The 17983-nt window shown below is 36.0% G+C and overlaps 2 protein-coding genes across 9 annotated transcripts in view; one reads left to right on the top strand and one right to left on the bottom strand.

Moving 5' to 3' along the window:
* LOC117316993 (syntaxin-binding protein 1-like) overlaps positions 1-10507 on the bottom strand; it is a 33119-nt gene extending 22612 nt beyond the window's left edge. For 5 of the 6 annotated variants that reach the window (XR_004530078.1, XR_004530075.1, XR_004530077.1 and 2 more), the window contains exons 1-12: positions 10474-10501; positions 9828-9959; positions 8590-8663; positions 8322-8397; positions 7784-7887; positions 7424-7575; positions 6939-7023; positions 6169-6299; positions 5397-5504; positions 2984-3197; positions 2123-2261; positions 1806-1915 (exon numbers count right to left, since the gene is read on the bottom strand). Coding sequence is in view for 2 of the 6 variants with exons in the window: in XM_033871792.1 (XP_033727683.1) it covers positions 1806-1915; positions 2123-2261; positions 2984-3197; positions 5397-5504; positions 6169-6299; positions 6939-7023; positions 7424-7575; positions 7784-7887; positions 8322-8397; positions 8590-8663; positions 9828-9959; positions 10474-10501 (1353 nt within the window). In the remaining 4 variants the exon portion in view is untranslated. Of the gene's footprint in view, positions 1-1805; positions 1916-2122; positions 2262-2983; positions 3198-5396; positions 5505-6168; positions 6300-6938; positions 7024-7423; positions 7576-7783; positions 7888-8321; positions 8398-8589; positions 8664-9827; positions 9960-10473 lie in introns of all 6 variants that reach the window. The other variant, XM_033871774.1, reaches the window with a different exon arrangement.
* A 216-nt stretch (positions 10508-10723) lies between these two features.
* The window catches only part of LOC117317021 (rap guanine nucleotide exchange factor 1-like), a 113191-nt gene continuing 105931 nt past the window's right edge, over positions 10724-17983 (top strand). For 2 of the 3 annotated variants that reach the window (XM_033871803.1, XM_033871812.1), the window contains exon 1: positions 10724-10865. In XM_033871803.1, the coding sequence (XP_033727694.1) occupies positions 10835-10865 (31 nt within the window). In that variant the 5' untranslated portion in view covers positions 10724-10834. The remainder of the gene's footprint in view (positions 10866-17983) is intronic. The other variant, XM_033871818.1, reaches the window with a different exon arrangement.

Consider the following 17983-nt stretch of genomic DNA (forward strand, 5'->3'; position numbering starts at 1 on the left):
TAATATATGTATTAACTTTTTGTTCTTTAAGCATGATCACTATACATATGTTATGAATAACCACAACCAATGATAAAAGAACAGGACTGTTTATAAACAAAAACAGGGTGATACCAAACAACACCCAAGACTACAATCCTATCTGGTAAGGGTAAACCACAAACCTGGTCAGAGTAAACCACGAACCTGGTCAGGGTAAACCACGAACCTGGTCAGGGTAAACCACGAACCTGGTCAGGGTAAACCACGAACCTGGTCAGGGTAAACCACGAACCTGGTCAGGGTAAACCACGAACCTGGTCAGGGTAAACCACAAACCTGGTCAGGGTAAACCACAAACCTGGTCAAGGTAAACCACAAACCTGATCAGGGTAAACCACAAACCTGGTCAGGGTAAACCACAAACCTGGTCAGGGTAAACCACAAACCTGGTCAGGGTAAACCACAAACCTGGTCAGGGTAAACCACAAACCCAGTCAAGGTGATCCATAAACCTTGTCAGAGTGAACCACGGTCAGGGTGAACCACAAACCTAGTCTGGGTGAGCCACAAACCTGGTCAGGGTAAACCACAAACCTGGTCAGGGTGAACCACAAACCTGGTCAGGGTGAACCACAAACCTGGTCAGGGTAAACCACGAACCTGGTCAGGGTAAACCACAAACCTGGTCAGGGTAAACCACGAACCTGGTCAGGGTAAACCACAAACCTGGTCAGGGTAAACCACAAACCTGGTCAGGGTGAACCACAAACCTGGTCAGGGTAAACCACGAACCTGGTCAGGGTAAACCACAAACCTGGTCAGGGTAAACCACAAACCTGGTCAGGGTAAACCACAAACCTGGTCAGGGTAAACCACGAACCTGGTCAGGGTAAACCACGAACCTGGTCAGGGTAAACCACAAACCTGGTCAGGGTGAACCACAAACCTGGTCAGGGTAAACCACAAACCTGGTCAGGGTAAACCACAAACCTGGTCAGAGTGAACCACGAACCTGGTCAGGGTAAACCACGAACCTGGTCAGGTAAACCACAAACCTGGTCAGGGTAAACCACAAACCTGGTCAGGGTAAACCACGAACCTGGTCAGGGTAAACCACGAACCTGGTCAGGGTAAACCACAAACCTGGTCAGGGTAAACCACGAACCTGGTCAGGGTAAACCATGAACCTGGTCAGGGTAAACCACGAACCTGGTCAGGGTAAACCACGAACCTGGTCAGGGTAAACCACGAACCTGGTCAGGGTAAACCACAAACCTGGTCAGGGTAAACCACAAACCTGGTCAGGGTAAACCACAAACCTGGTCAGGGTAAACCACAAACCTGGTCAGAGTGAACCACAAACCTGGTCAGGGTAAACCACAAACCTGGTCAAGGTGAACCGTAAACCTGGTCAGGGTAAACCATAAACCTGGTCAGGGTGAACCACAAACCTGGTCAGGGTGAACCATAAACCTGGTCAGGGTAAACCACGAACCTGGTCAGGTAAACCACAAACCTGGTCAGAGTGAACCACAAACCTGGTCAGGGTAGACCACAAACCTGGTCAGGGTGAACCATAAACCTGGTCAGGGTAAACCACAAACCTGGTCAGGGTGAACCATAAACCTGGTCAGGGTGAACCACAAACCTGGTCAGGGTGAACCACAAACCTGGTCAGGGTGAACCATAAACCTGGTCAGGGTAAACCACGAACCTGGTCAGGGTGAACCACATGACCTTGGTAATGGTCACTGCAGTGACTGGATTCGAAGGAAAATTCTGTTGCCAGGTTGATGTATAATCATTGTTCATGAAACACTTACATCCTGTATGATTGGAACCCCAAGGTGCTGTGTGTTTGTGATAATGCAGGTCTCCTCTGGTGGGATCTGTGCATGCTGTCCCAGTTTTGCCAAGTTCTCCTCTGAAATTCCTACAATCACATGTGAAATCCACATATTAATAAAGCTCAAATAATGCTGAATTACTTTAAAACAAGTTTTCTAACTCTGTCAGTCAAAAAACTAGTTTCTTAAATCTGTCAATAAACATTAAGAATAGAACAATATTGAAAATTGATAAATATTGTACATATATTACTGCATATAAATATATTCCTTGGTAGGGTACTGGATCATACCTCCTTTGTGGATGATGTAGAGGAGGATGATACGGATCTTGTCATAGGCTGCAATATTCTGGTCCAGCAGGATAGGTACAATATTCCTCATGTGGTCCTTGATCTTTTCTCCCTCAGCATCTGTACCCATGGCCAGGTCCTGTAACACAGTTTACAGACAGGGCATCCTATAAAACTACATCCACATCCATGTTACATAAATTAATTCATGAATTATAGAAAAATTGATTATCCCCATCACTAAAACAAAATGGAGACCTAATATTTTTATTTACAATATCTTCCTCCATATTGCCATGTGCTTGCTTATCTATTTCAAAATTTCAATAAAATAAAGTTCTAGTTTGCCAAGATAAACAACAGTACTGTCATCAGTATACAGCTCACCTCACTTTGTATATCAATATACATCACACTAGAATCAGGGGGAGCGTATTTAAAACTTGACCTAAAAACGCCTTTCAACACTTGCACCAAAAATTTCATATTTAAGACATGACTTAAAAAGTATGAGTCCAAAATGTTTAAAAAAAAAACCCAAAAAAACAACAAATAATAGAATCCTAGTACAATTATAAAAGAGTAATGATAGTGCTTCTCAACATAAGCGCCAAAACGAACACCCACGTCAATGCCGATGCCCATATATGTTGTGAATGATTTAAAAAAATGCACCCTACTCAAACTCAAGCCCAGCGTGTGATATTGTATTGTTATATCATTCATAAACAAATATCACTATGTAGATTAGAGTCAATTAACATAATGAATGCATAATGATTACAAAGGATATAAAGTCAACTACAAGGATGACTGTAAATATCTAGCCACAGAGAATTGGTGAGGTTTGTTACTGTGTACCTGTTCGACTTTACAAAGCTTGTCGACATGTTTCTGGTAGATTCTCATACAGTCCTCAGCCAGATGTAGGTGGGTGGAGTACTTGCTCAGTTCCTTCTGATACTGGGGCATCTTTTTGATCATTTGTGACACATCTCTCATGTTGGCCTTTCCGCCCTCAGAGTCCTTCAGTCGCTTTTCCTGTTTAAACTGCTTCAGTTGCTTGTTTACCTGCCTGAGAACAAGAAGTTATCAAAATGAAACCTTGTCAAACTGTCCAGCAAAACATTTGGCAATCAGAAGGGGTTACTTTTATAATTGGTTTTTATGTAGCAGTGCTTCAATCAGAAATCCATGCATGTGGGCCAGTTGGCCATCTGAATTCCATTATATTGTATATTATGAAATGTTCATTGTGTATTAAGTTTTGTTATTTTCTTGATTGCTATGGAAACACAAATATAAATGCAACAAATATTGTTGTATGTTTTATTATAATATTATTGTTGCATGGGCTAACCACAAATTTTTTTACCCATAAAATGATTTTAAAGTTCTAAACCACATAAGAAAGATCACACAGACATTTCTGGTTATAAAGTATGATCAAAATCGATTTTGAGTCGCTTGTTAGAATAATTTTCATTTAACTGAATATATAATTCCAATTCTGTATCCTAATGTGTTTCATTTTAAATTTATATAAGTGTATTAAACATGTTAAATGTACCATCTTACATACAGTAAAACCTCGATGATTCGAACTTCGTTGATTCGAATTCTAGCTGTATCAAACTTTTTGCTTGGTCCCGAATTTTCTCACTATATAACACTACTAACGAAACTATGTATGATTCAAATTTTTATAAATCGAAGTTTTCGATGTATCGAACTTTTTTCATGACCCGTTAGCTATGATATTATAGGTAATTGACATCTCATGATTCGAACAAAAGATTTACCTGTACTGACCACTGGACAGGTGTTTGTCGTGACCCCTGCGGCAAGATTTCACACCTCTCCCCCCAAATGCCCTGACTGACAATAGGGATAACGATAGCGTGTGTTCCCGGTCATGGGGTTAATTAATAATCAGACCAAATTGATAGATAAAAGGTGTATTTAGAAGCCATGAGATTTAATCACTCCGGTAAAACATTTCGGTAGTTGTCTCTGATAATCTCCGCCGCCATTGAAATCAGCGGTCGGTGAGTAAATTTTACGGAACTGTAAAACAATCGGACCAATTTTAAACACAAACAATTAGCGATGGCTTCACTCATATTCAAAGTGTCACGTTTCAAACTTATACATAACTATTCAAGTAAATTGATTATTTGTCATTCAATCATGCATTCTCCAACCGATCGGCATTCCGTATTTTATATGCACATAACGTAAACGCACATGTCTTTAGCAGAAAAGCCTAACGACTTACGTAAGTGTGCATTGTACTTCTTTTGCTTTATCTGTTAAACGCGATATAAGTGTTTTGTAACCGATACATAGTTTGTTTAATTAAAAAATGCTTAGGTATAATTAATGAAAAGAATTTTTATTTTGTTGTGTTTGAGGTATAAATTAACTAAACTTTTCGATGTGAGCCTGACAGGCGACGATCAACACGAAGACACTGAGGACATGTAACGTTAACAGATATGGTCATTATACAGAAAACATCGATCTATTGTCAACCATGAATAATTCGAAGTCCCGCTGTTTCGAAGTTTTTCTGTTAGTCCCTTGAACTTCGAAACATCGAAGTTTGACTGTACATAGTTGGATATTAGTATTTGATAATTGCATGGATTGACTTTCGAAATATCTCCACCTTTCAATTGCCGCTACAGAATCAAATTCTTCAATCTTTGGTCCCCCTATCATATATAAACTTCATAAGCAATATCATCATTCTGAGACATATTTGCATTACTAGGGAAGAATTTTTTGATATGCCTTGTACTTGAAATCTTGAATCAACAGCTGCTTTTGTTTTGACATTCTGTAAACTTCGGAGCTATGTTGTGTTATCAGAAGAGACTACCAGAAGTGACACAGATGTAAGCATAGTCTCATTCGACCAGATGCTTGATAACAACACATACCAACATGGCTACCCTAACAAAGTAACCAGTCGCCAATGCATAGATCCTGGACATTTCTTTTTTTCTTTAGGTAAAAATTTTCAGAAAAAAAAACATAATACAATTTTTTCTTGCTTAATATTTTAGTTTTTGACACGGATCATTAGAAATAATTATCAAAGCACCAAAGCTGATTAATGATATTTTGATAATTGGCTAAAAACAAAATAAATGCATGAATGGTGCAGCCTGGCTGAAGAACTGACGTAACACCAGTATAGGCATATTATGAACAGATACAAAATAACTCCTGATAAGAAAACACTAGTGCTATAGACATAATTACTTACTGTGAAACAACAGCGATGTGTTGATGACGGAGCTCTACCCAAAGTTCATCATTCTCGTGTAGAAGTGATTCCTTGTCACTCATGTCATTTCCACTTGTACTCACATACCTATAAAGAAATACAAGAACAAAGTTGCCAGAAAAAATTGGTAAATATAAACATCCCTGATAATTTTTATGGAAACAAGCCAATTCGGTGAATTAGTCTACCACTGTATGTGAAATCATATGTAAAGAATGTATAGATGATAAATTTGTAATAAGTACAGTGAAATCATATCCCAAATATGAATCTCCAGTGACAAGTAGTGTAGAATATAAAGCCTGGACTAACTTTTCCTTTGATACATGACATCATCTCATCAAAGTGAACCCTGCCCGAAGTATGAAGCTCCAGTGATAAGTAGTGTAGAATAAATACATATCACTTTACCAAAGTGAACCCCGCCCGAAGTATGAATCTCCGGTGACAAGTAGTGTATAGACCCCCCGACAATAATGTGGAAGGACTAACAGAACGACAGACAGACACAACGAACCCCCCCCCCCCTTCCAGTTCCCAGTGGGGGGACTAATAAAGCTAAAGCATATCATTGTGACCATGACCCGTATGGTGAATATACTAGAAAAGTACTCAGTTTGTACCTATAATTTTAAACTGGTTTAGTTTATATACATAACCCTCAAAATGTACCGACATAGGATATCCTGGTTTTAATAGTATTCCTCAAAATGTTACCATGTATGATAAAATGTATATGTATCACACTTACTTGTAAACATCATTGGCGATGGGCAACAGATCATAGGCCATAGCTTGAAATGTTAGGGCATGAAGGAGTGGAGTGATGGGATCAAATCCTCGGTCCAGGATCAACAGCTGTGACCGATCCTTCTGTGGTCCCTAGCAACAACAACAGGTTCACACTCTGAATAGGCTCAAACACAGACAACAACAACGACAGGTTCAAACTCTGAATAGGCTCAAACACAGACAACGACAATGACAGGTTCACACTCTAAATAGGCTCAAACACAGACAACGACAATGACAGGTTCACACTCTAAATAGGCTCAAACACAGACAACAACGACAGGTTCACACTCTGAATAGGCTCAAACACAGACAACGACAGGTTCACACTCTGAATAGGCTCAAACACAGACAACAATTAAGTGAAAATTGTCAAAAGTGTTAATTATATAAGATTCTATATGTTTCGTATCATATTATTTGAATTATTCTATATTTCAGTATCAATTTTTAATTGATTTATAAGATACTGTAAATGTTACAAAATACGAATAAAGTAAGAAGTATCCTTTGATAGTTGTTATTGACGACACTTTACAATATTAAATGACACTTACAAAAAAAAAAAAGGTGAAAAGTTGACTGGTCTCACCATCTGTTATCAAGAATTATATCTTGCAAAATTTTTTTATCAATTCAGTTTCCCTTAATCTTGATGAAAAACCAAATATGAAGAGAGCTCAATATATATATGTATAGTGAAATCCTACAAACGAATCAACTTCTCACCTCTCCCATGGTGTGGTCATCTGCCCTGTACGCATCTAGCTTCTGTTGTACCATTTGAGCAAATTCAGCATTCTTGTCAAACTCACTGTAGAAGAGACACAGGATGACCAGAGTAAGGAAGAGTAAGGTGGCTTAACAGAATATCAGTCCCTTAATTATCTGACACTGACATATGTATATTAAGACTAGATTGCCTAGTCCACTTCCCATCCCCTTACATCCAGACAAATCTTAGTACCAATTTTGGAATTTGTAGGCGATACAGTACTAGTAGAGGACTATATGCATGGAATTAAAATCTCCCCAGTAGATGGACTATGACTGAATATATATACATCTGTTGCTATAGCTAGCTACTTTACTTCTTCGGGCAATTGTACTCGATCAAAATGTTATTGAGTTTATGTTAAACAGAGGATAGAAACTTCATCTAAGCCTTGTGGACTTGGGTAAGCTAATTGTAACAATTATGATAGTTTGCCTACCTCCTGTATCTAACAGAGGGGTACTCGCCAAGTGTGGCGCACAGAGTGGCAATCTGTTCTGCACACCTCTCCAAATTTAAAGTACGACCTGCCTGCTTCAAGATTGGGTTGTAGAAAAATGGGAAACTCTCCGCAGAATCAAGAGAAAACACCTGAAATTGAAATTTTCTTTGCAATCCATTCAAAGCCAAAATAAATTTGTATTACTACTTAAATTTTCTATCATGCAAAAAATGTGTTAATGAACACAGATCAACAACATCTGTATAGTAAAGTCTATATGTTTATGTGTGTTTCATGTCAAAGTGTATACAGCATCACTCATCAAAATTTTAAAAATGTAGGAACATACATACTTACCTGTGATTCATATGGTAAAAATGCAATGTTAATCTCCCTCAGAGATTTTATGAACTTTGCACAAGGTGATTTACTCAGCTCATTAAAAACCTCATCTGGACAAGCTGTGGAAAACAATTTAGGAGAAATCAAAGGACATGGTTTAACATTATAAAGCTAAGTGAATTTGAAAAAAGGAAGTTGATACTGTTACTTCTCAAGTGAATGAATTTTCTACCTTCAGGTGCCAAAGGTCAATAAGACAATGATGTTTGTTACGTATACAGGTCATAATGTTTTATCTGTTTATACATATTGAACATTGCTACATAGAAAATCTGAAAATGTACTCCACTCTACCATGTCATACTCTACTCAAGGCAGTATGCAGTGACTTGATCTTGACACAACTGCATCCCATAACTTAGTTATGGGATATGAACCTATGACATTTCAGGCAAAAAGCGGATGCATTATATATGTACCAGCTGTGCTAAACAACAGCCTAATTCAAGAAAAAAGAGATTAAAGGTTGATTGTAATAGTAAAGTAAACATACCTTCAGTAAAAAAAACATGAGCACATTTGTACTGATTCTTAGTTCCTGGAAATTCATTCATTAAAGCTCGCACCGACTGTAAAAGAAACAAATCGTTATAAGGAAAATTAAACAAAAAAGTTTAAACTCGTTTCTTAAGAATGTTTGAGATGTTGAATTTTACTGTCAGAAGAGCAAGTACAAATTTTAACTTATTTCAAATAATATCATTGATTTGCTTTCACAAATGATCTTCTTTTGAATTTCCCAGAAGTAGTAACAAACATACCTTTTCTGTGGGTGTTATGAGGTAAACAGCTTCCAGAGGAAGTGGCTCTCGCCTCTTGTGCAGATCCTCCACCACTGAAACACACACACATAATCAATGTCATCAGCAATGAGCTCGAGCTATAGATACTCCCAAACTGTTAAAGGGAAATAACTGGTCTGCTGTTTCATACTAGGTGCCAACTAAACTGAAGGATAGGATGCTGGTCAGTGTCCTCTGTTAACATGTGGAGACATAGGATAATCTGAAATACATGTACTGGTAATCTGTTTTCCCTATAGCTAGCGACACAGGGTTTGTCACTTCCTTGTTATTAGTACCATAATACCCATTAGTTGAATAAGGAATAAGCATATCTTGAAAGAAGTACAGTACTGGTATGTTAATTGGGTTACAAATTGCCATATAAATCAAGTTTGGTAATTACAAAATAAGTTCATTATTTTCATGAAGACTTTACATCAGTAATGGACAGAATCTGATAACACATGTATTTTTCGTTATAGCCATATAATATCCGTTTAGCCCCGGATACGACGCGACAGGTGGGGTTATTGGTCAAGATGAAGTATGTGATTGGTCAATGTAGCGGTAAATGCAAAATGCAAATATGCAGTTAAAAACAAAAACAAAGTTAAGATTGAATGTAAGCTGAATAAGTGGATTTACCTTTTAAATGACACATTAATAAAATTATATTCCTGATACAATACGGTATATAGCAAGTTTGTAAATTGTAAAGTCAGGCTGAACATATCAACTTGAATAATAAATCAGTTAATATCCTACATAGGAGGAATATACAGATTAACTGGCGACTGCCACATACTTGCCAGTTAGCCTCATATCAGATTAGCATATTGTTGTTGATGTAAGTAAAACAATTATCACTTATGGCATTAAAATTTGCTTTGCCCATCTTTTGTAGATGGTGATGATTTAATTACCAACTCATCAATCATCTATTCTATGCCGCAGTTGAACAGCTATAGTATTGAGTAAACAAACATCTCCACCATTGGATGACTGATAGCTGCTTGAGGTACTGCCCACAGAAACAGGTAAAAATAAAGGACAATTATAATTAGTGACTATAGACTACAGGCGGATTGGAGAAAACTAGACTTGTTTGTTATTTAGAAACTTTTAGTAAAGGGTGCTGGATATAAGGGGAGAGTGCTTGGCATTTTCAAAAACACTGGTGCATCTTCACCAATTTAAAGAGTTGAATATCTTACATGTAATCCCTTCTGACATAACCTCTGTCATCTTGCAGCATGATGACACCATGCGTGTGCTGAGTGAATCCAAAACCAGAACTTTCCATTCTCCTTCTTTCTTTACAGTCTTGATGACTTCATTCATCAATTCTAAAAGAAGAAAAAACAAGTGCATACATTCTGTATTAGGAGGTTACAAATAACATCTAAAACTTATTAGAAAACAGTCCTTGTGAACCGGACGAGTGACATTTCAAAACCGCCCCTGACTCATTATCATCAGTCAAGTTTATTTCCTAATAATTATATCGGATATTTCATCAATTACAGAAAGTATTAAGTTTACCACTGTAATGATCATGTTAAATGTTTTAAATACACAGAAGAAAGAGCTGTAGACAAAACCCACGAAACAACGAATCCATTCTTTATCATATGATCATAGATCGACTGTTACTGTACTGTAGGCTCCGTCGACCAAAAAAATCAATATTGGTTTTCACTAGCTGATAAAGCAAGTGCTAGCTAAACCCCTCAGTTTGATAAAAAGTACTTATTTGTAATATTGTCACTGAAAATACATTGACACCATAGTTATTGCTGAAAAAAAAGATATGATTAGCCGCTGTATGCACGGGAAAATCTGTAAATAAACAAATCGTACGATTATGGACTGCCTCCTTCAACGCCATCTTGAATTTTTAATTCCGCAGCGACGATGCGCAGAAAATTAACATAAAACATATATAAATATATATTCTGTGTTTAACTGACTTAAACTATTTTTCTATATTATAAAAATTAATATTTTCAAGTCATTTTATTTATATTCGTTTTATTTTATCTGTCAATCCATTCTAATTTACAAGCCTCGTTTTGGTAGACGTCGACTACACACACTCTTGTAGGAAGTGTTTGGAGAGAGGATGTATCAGCGAGTTCTAGATGTAGTTTTACTGCTCCTGGTGGAACTATAGACATGAAAATACACTTTATTGTGCAAGGCAACAGGAGAAACTGTTGTCATGAGTTCCTCGTCTAAAACTGGCAGCCCAGGTAAGCCTTTTCATCGTAAACACCATAATTTTTGACCCAATGTAAGCACTTCTGCAGACAGGTCAAGACCCTGCATCAGTAGCAGGGTACAGTAGTTTGACAGCTTCTGAAACCGACCGGGAAGATAAAAGTTACATCTCATACATGAACTCATCAAATAGATTCCTGGCAAGATAAGTTCAACTTTGTGCCTCAAATGAAGTTGGAGATAGCTGCTCAGCATACATTTTGTGATTAATATACATTTTTATAAGTAGTGAAAAACTTTTAACATGAAAGAAGGGTTGCTTCTTATTGAAGTATGTTCACTACGAAGTTGATAGATGTTTTTGTAATCTTTGGATCATTAAGATCGAAAATATATTTAACAGGAACTTAACAGATGCTTTGCCATGATTTGTGTTTTGTGTTTTGATTATGGATTATGTGTTATTTAAAGTACAATGTACCTGGTGGTCTTGTTATGTTGACATTTGTAATTTGTAGTGTTCTTCGGCTGCAGTCATTTTTAAAAACAAGTAAAAAAGTTTTAATTAGCTATATCAATTATATAAATGATATTTAATTTAAAAGTCGCCTCTATTAACAATACATACACGATGTTACGCTTCCCGTTGGGAAGGGGGGGGGGGGGGGGGGGGGGGGGGGGGCATTATAGATACAACATAAGAAAATGTAATTCAGATACCACGATAGCAGTAAAAGACCAAAAATATCTACAGTTTCCTTATTATTAAAGGACTGCCATGTAGCATAACAAGCAATTAATCAAATATCTACATGTATAGAGGATATATCTAACAGTGTCTTCAGTAATAGTAAATATATTGTATTTCATGAGTGTGGCTAATATTTTGAGATTTTTTACGAGACTGCGTAGCACGAGTGAAAAATACCAAAATATTAGCCACACGAGTAAAATATTTATATTTGGTAATTAGTTAATTACTGAAGATACTGTTAGATATTATGTTTATTACATTTTATTGTAAAAGATACAGAGGCAGCTCAATTTCTCCCAGAATTCATTTCAGTGCCCTGTCGACGGCTCACAAATGTACGCCGAATCTTTTCGTTATGTATTCTATCTGGCATTATGATGTCATATAACATGACAGAGGGCTATATGCAAATCTTAATTTCCCCCATTGTCATTTGTAAGCAGCGTTCTGATTGGTCAAATCAGAATTTGCACTAGTGAAAAATATCACTTTTTTCTGATTTGACCAATCAGAACACTGCATACAAACGACAAAAAAAAAAAAAAAAAAAATATCACTTTTATAGAATGAATAATTTTCAATATTTCACTGGTAAAAAAATGTAATTAAATTGTTTATGCTCTATCACATGATCAGTTCATACTCTTAATGTTAATATCCACCTACGGTATGTATACATGCATGTATGTGGCATAAACTGTAATCCAGATACCTCGATAGAAGTAAAACAACAAAAATATCTACAGTTTCTCTTGTTTTTAAAAGACTTAAATGTAATTAACTTAAGCAATTGATAAAATATAATTGTTTATGCTCTGTCTCGTGCACGTGATCAGCACTCATATATCCCTGCATGTGCATAATAATTGGCCCAATTATATTTATAATTGACACATCAGATTCTGCATGGTTTATACTTGTTGTACATTGTTTTTCATCAATCTGAAAATTCTTGTAAGATTATATGAGAATGAAAGCTTTTTATCTATAGATTATTGATTAAACTTTAAATCAGGAAAATTTGTCATCAAGTAGTTTAACAAATTGTCTTAATAAGGAAATAGTAGAAGCAATCTAGATCTGTAACCAGCAATCTTAGTTATATAATATAAGGTCTTAGGTCTACTTGATTAAAATGTACATTCAAGTCATTCAGAAGGCTAAGTAAATAGCTAGGAGCTGCTTCACTTGATATAAATGTTACACAGCTAGTGTACATGTACTGCCTGCAGTGCCCTACCTGAATAGAACACAGGTCATTGATCATGTTTACTTTTTTCCAGTAACCTCATTTTTGCAATGTGTTAACTATGATAATATATGCAATAAACAATAAGAATAGATACCAACATTAGACCAAAATTAGTCATCAAAACTCATTTTCCACAAGATGTGGAATTCAGATTTAAAAGGTATTCATCAAAATCATTTTCATTATATGACAGGAAAACTTAAGAGAAAAAGGTAGACACTTTGAGGCAATATGACTCAGGCCTCAGTTTTAATTCCTTTTGTCATGTCACCTGGCAGTTTTATGCATCTAGACATTAAGTTCACTAACTGATTATAAATTTTAAGATATAGAGGACTAAACAGCAGTGTAATAGAAAAGTGAGAACTAAACGGTAAAACCATTTATAAAAGAAACACAATTTTAGCAAAGTCTAATTAAATCAGGAAGAGGAATGGATATACATTTGTTAAGGATTATTAATTTTGATAACAGTAATTTATTTTTTTGTTATTTTCAGCTGGCATTAATTTGCACATTTTCAAAGATTAGTAATTTTCAAAATTATTTGCAATTTCAGAAAGACAAGTTTTTACATAGCTTAGATACTATTTCCATCCTTCGGATGTGATGATATAACCTAATACTTTGCATTGTTGATTCTCATGATGAGATTGGGTTTGTAAGTGAGGTGTGCATGCATCAGACAAACATTATACTGAACTATATATATCGAACCTGATATTGATTCTGCTGTGTTATAAATATATGATAGGGATTAATATATGCAATGTAATTTTAAAGTCAATACAGCAGTAGTACTAATAATATTTGTTTTTACAAGAAGTGAATAGATATTGTATAAATTTATATTAAGATACTAACAATATATATACAAAATCTTATCTCATTTATTTTCATTATCACACTAGTACTGTTCCTTCATATACTATAAGATCAATGCCATTGTCTCCCAAACCGCACCTGGAGAACATCTGCTTTCCCCACATTTAAACCCACATTGAAAAGACATTTATTTTTTTTCCTCTGGGAAATGAATGTGAGATGTTTTTACAAAGGCCAAAGAGCAGGTGATGGGTTTTGGTATCCTATTGTAGTAGATCATGATCAAACACACTAGACACTGTCATGGCTCGATCTGTAAGATACACCCTCACATATAAAGCATGTAGATTTGTTGAAAGTTCAGAAAAATTTCATGCAGTGCAAATTAAGAAATATAGATTTATTTTACTATTTAACAGCTATATTTTTATTACATTACTTTTTAGTTAACCATCATCAAATCAATGTTAACTACTAATACAATCAAACACTCCTATATATAAATACTCCTTTTTGTTTTGTTTTGACCCATACACTATAACACAATGGAACCTCCTCCCTATATTACAATCACGTAAAGTATCATTGTCAGAATTTAAAACTAAAGTAAAACATGTACATAATAATGTACAACATCACCTCAGACAATTATTCCAACACAACAAATAGTATGCCTTGTTTTTGATCATCCCTTGTTTAAAGCAACCCAAAAAACACCTTTTATATACATACCACACATACTATCAAATCATCATTGTAATCATCAAAATCAAGAAGATGATGGAGAATAGATAGCAGGCTTTTCTGTTAACTGTCATCTATTCATCATCTGTCTGTCCTTGTTAAGCAATCCTTTGTCAACTAGTTATATCATCATGCTAACTAATTAATACAATAGAACCAACGTCCATTCAGTGTAGTCTATTTCTTAAAAACTTTTACAACAAGTACTGCAAGGACCTTTTCTCAAATTTCTTATGTAGGCCTAGGTTCCCCTTGTTTCTTAGTATTACAGGAGAAATATTGAGACCGATCAGAAAAATAGATTGCAAATAAATAGCCATCTAAATTGTTAGCCTCAGAATTAAAATGCTGCATGAGTTAATCTTTACAAATTTTGCATGTAGGTAGGTTATAGGTCTATATTTGTGCATGTTCAAATTTGAGACTGTATGGTTGAACATTTTCAAACAGCAGATCGAACAAGTAACCATCTTGGATTTTGAAATTTGAAGTTTCTTATCACTATTTCTCGTAACATTTCCATACCTGTCAAGTTTCCTGCATTGGACTGGAGACTCCTGACTATTCAATACAAAAATCAAATTCTCCAGTTTGAAATTAATGACACGCGCGGGTCCCGAATTTTATTAAATTCTCCAGTTTTCTCCCGCTTGGCCCAAGTACCTCGGATCATTGACGCAGCAACATGACGTGCGTCAATTTGACGCTTCAAATTCTGACTAAAACTAGTGTGTATTAAAACGTTGTCCAATATATATACAAACTCAACAAAGGGCATATTAGCTATGGTCAGTGACACTAATTGACCCCTAGGGGTTAATTAAAAGAGTCGGTCAACTGTGACAAACCCCGACTGTCACCAAATTGGGTCTCATGATCAGGTTCCAAAGAAGTTATACAAACCCCAAACTAGCCATATTTGCCAACAGATCAGTATATTTTTTATTGATTTAAGAAAGTTGGCAAAGAACTGCAGTCAGACTCTCAAAAAAATTGGCACCGTGCTGTTGACAGCGGCCATGATTGTTGTGATGAATATTCTAAAAATGGAACCGGAATCCGGAAATGGACAATTTTTCCAGATATTTTTTTTCTCTCCCCTGATTTTAGACAATTGTTTTCTGGGAAATAACATGACTAAAAAATGAAGGTACTTTATTTTATTTATTTTTTTCAAAGAAACTTATACATGGATTTCATTTAAAAGGAAGAGCCTTCAATTTCTATATTTAGATTATCAAAAAAATATATTATTGATTCAATATATGGAATTATTGGAAGGTAAATTCAATTGAACTAATGTTTTAAATATGCATACATTTTATCTAATTCAAAATTGACGTATATATCAGTATACATTGACTAAGGATTTTACAATTGAGAGTCACTGACTCCTGAGATTTTGATCCTACTTCAATTTACTGTTCACTATTCAGTACAAGTTATAATAACTCAGCTGCATTTACTTGTTATCAAATGGAAAACTATTAATCAATTAATTTGTGTTTTTTTTTGTTGATGAATGCAATATGTTTAGTAAAAATGTCGTCGCGTGCAATCTCCAGTTTGAGGAAAGTCCTCAAACTGGAGATTTCTAGTTTGTCAACATTTGATCCTTGACAGGTATGCATTTTATCTACCATTTTAAAATTCATACAGTATATATATAAACTTCCTACTTTGGTCATTACGTAGCATGCTTATTGAATTTTGAGATTGATCAGAAAATCCAAATGGCAGATGGCCATCTTGGATTTTGACATTTGAAATTTCTACAGCTATTTCTCTATGCAAACGGTTGTGTATGCTTAATTTAGCTATACTGATTACAAGAATTAAAGTACAGTGACATTTTGTTGATACTACATGTCAAAAGAACAGAATAATTACCTGGGTAAGAGGAGGAAAAGACAGAAAAGATGGAATCAATAAGGATGATGATATATTATGATAGTTGGTTTAAGATCCTCGGGGATCTCGTTAAAAAAAAATGGAGAAAAAAATTTCAAAGAGAAAATGGCATGTTTTAATTATCACAATAGCTTATACACAAGAATGTATAGTGAGTTACGAAGTTATCTTGTTTATAATAAGACCTTGGGTAGTGTACTATATGTACATGTAAAGATTGTAAACTCTGGAATATATTGGTTTCATTCTTTGATTGTGTGTTGATATTCTAAACCAGACACTTAAATATTATGTGAAGAGATTTTTGGACATTCATGATGTGTTGTATTGTGTAAGCAGTAAAAGTGAGTGGGCGTCTTTTATGGAAAATCAATAGGCAAAGACGACACGTTAGATGTAAAAACGTATACCCTGTCTTCCTATGATGTAACTTTGTCGCTGTCGCCAAGAACATACTTTGTAGTCGGTAGGAAATGTTGCTTGGCTGCAGAACATCATACAAACATAATTTATATTCATCGGCTGGTGAATACAGGCTCCAAAATATTCTTACTAATAAATGTCAATATGAGTTACATTATCAAAACACACTAAGTGAAATGAACAGCAGTACAGCTATTATTTGTGGTGGTTACTGTAACTGACATCCATCAAAACAATTAGTGAATCATTGTAAAGAACAATATATGTGGCGATTGTGTATAAATAATGGAGTGCTACATGCTGGTTATGATGTTACAGAGGTGTAAGGGTGATGATTAATCAATTGTGCCCTTCCTTTTCATCAATTGTTGTACTACTGACCCAGTTAAATGGAGAGATGGGAGATACTGTGGCTGAGTGTGATATGAGAAAATATTATAAGGGGAGATATAATGGTGTGGTAAATATCTGGTGGGAGATATACTGGTATGGGAAGTACTTTGGTGGGAGATATACTGGTGTGGGAAGTACTCTAGTGGGAGATGTACTGGTGTGGGAAGTACTCTAGTGGGAGTTGTACTGGTGTGGGAAGTACTCTAGTGGGAGATGTACTGGTGTGGGAAGTACTCAGGTGGGAGATGTACTGGTGTGGGAAGTACTCTAGTGGGAGTTGTACTGGTGTGGGAAGTATTCTAGTGGGAGATGTACTGGTGTGGGAAGTACTCTAGTGGGAGTTGTACTGGTGTGGGAAGTACTCTAGTGGGATATGTACTGGTGTGGGAAGTACTCTAGTGGGAGATGTAATGGTGTGGGAAGTACTCTAGTGGGAGATGTACTGGTGTGGGAAGTACTCTAGTGGGAGATGTACTGGTGTGGGAAGTACTCTAGTGGGAGATGTACTGGTGTGGGAAGTACTCTAGTGGGAGATGTACTGGTGTGGGAAGTATTCTAGTGGGAGATGTACTGGTGTGGGAAGTACTCTAGTGGGAGTTGTACTGGTGTGGGAAGTACTCTAGTGGGATATGTACTGGTGTGGGAAGTATTCTAGTGGGAGATGTACTGGTGTGGGAAGTATTCTAGTGGGAGATGTACTGGTGTGGGAAGTACTTTAGTGGGAGATGTACTGGTGTGGGAAGTACTCTAGTGGGAGATGTAATGGTGTGGGAAGTACTCTAGTGGGAGATGTAATGGTGTGGGAAGTACTCTAGTGGGAGATGTACTAGTGTGGGAAGTACTCAGGT

Source organism: Pecten maximus, chromosome 2, assembly GCF_902652985.1.
Source record: "Pecten maximus chromosome 2, xPecMax1.1, whole genome shotgun sequence".
Taxonomy (NCBI): domain Eukaryota; kingdom Metazoa; phylum Mollusca; class Bivalvia; order Pectinida; family Pectinidae; genus Pecten; species Pecten maximus.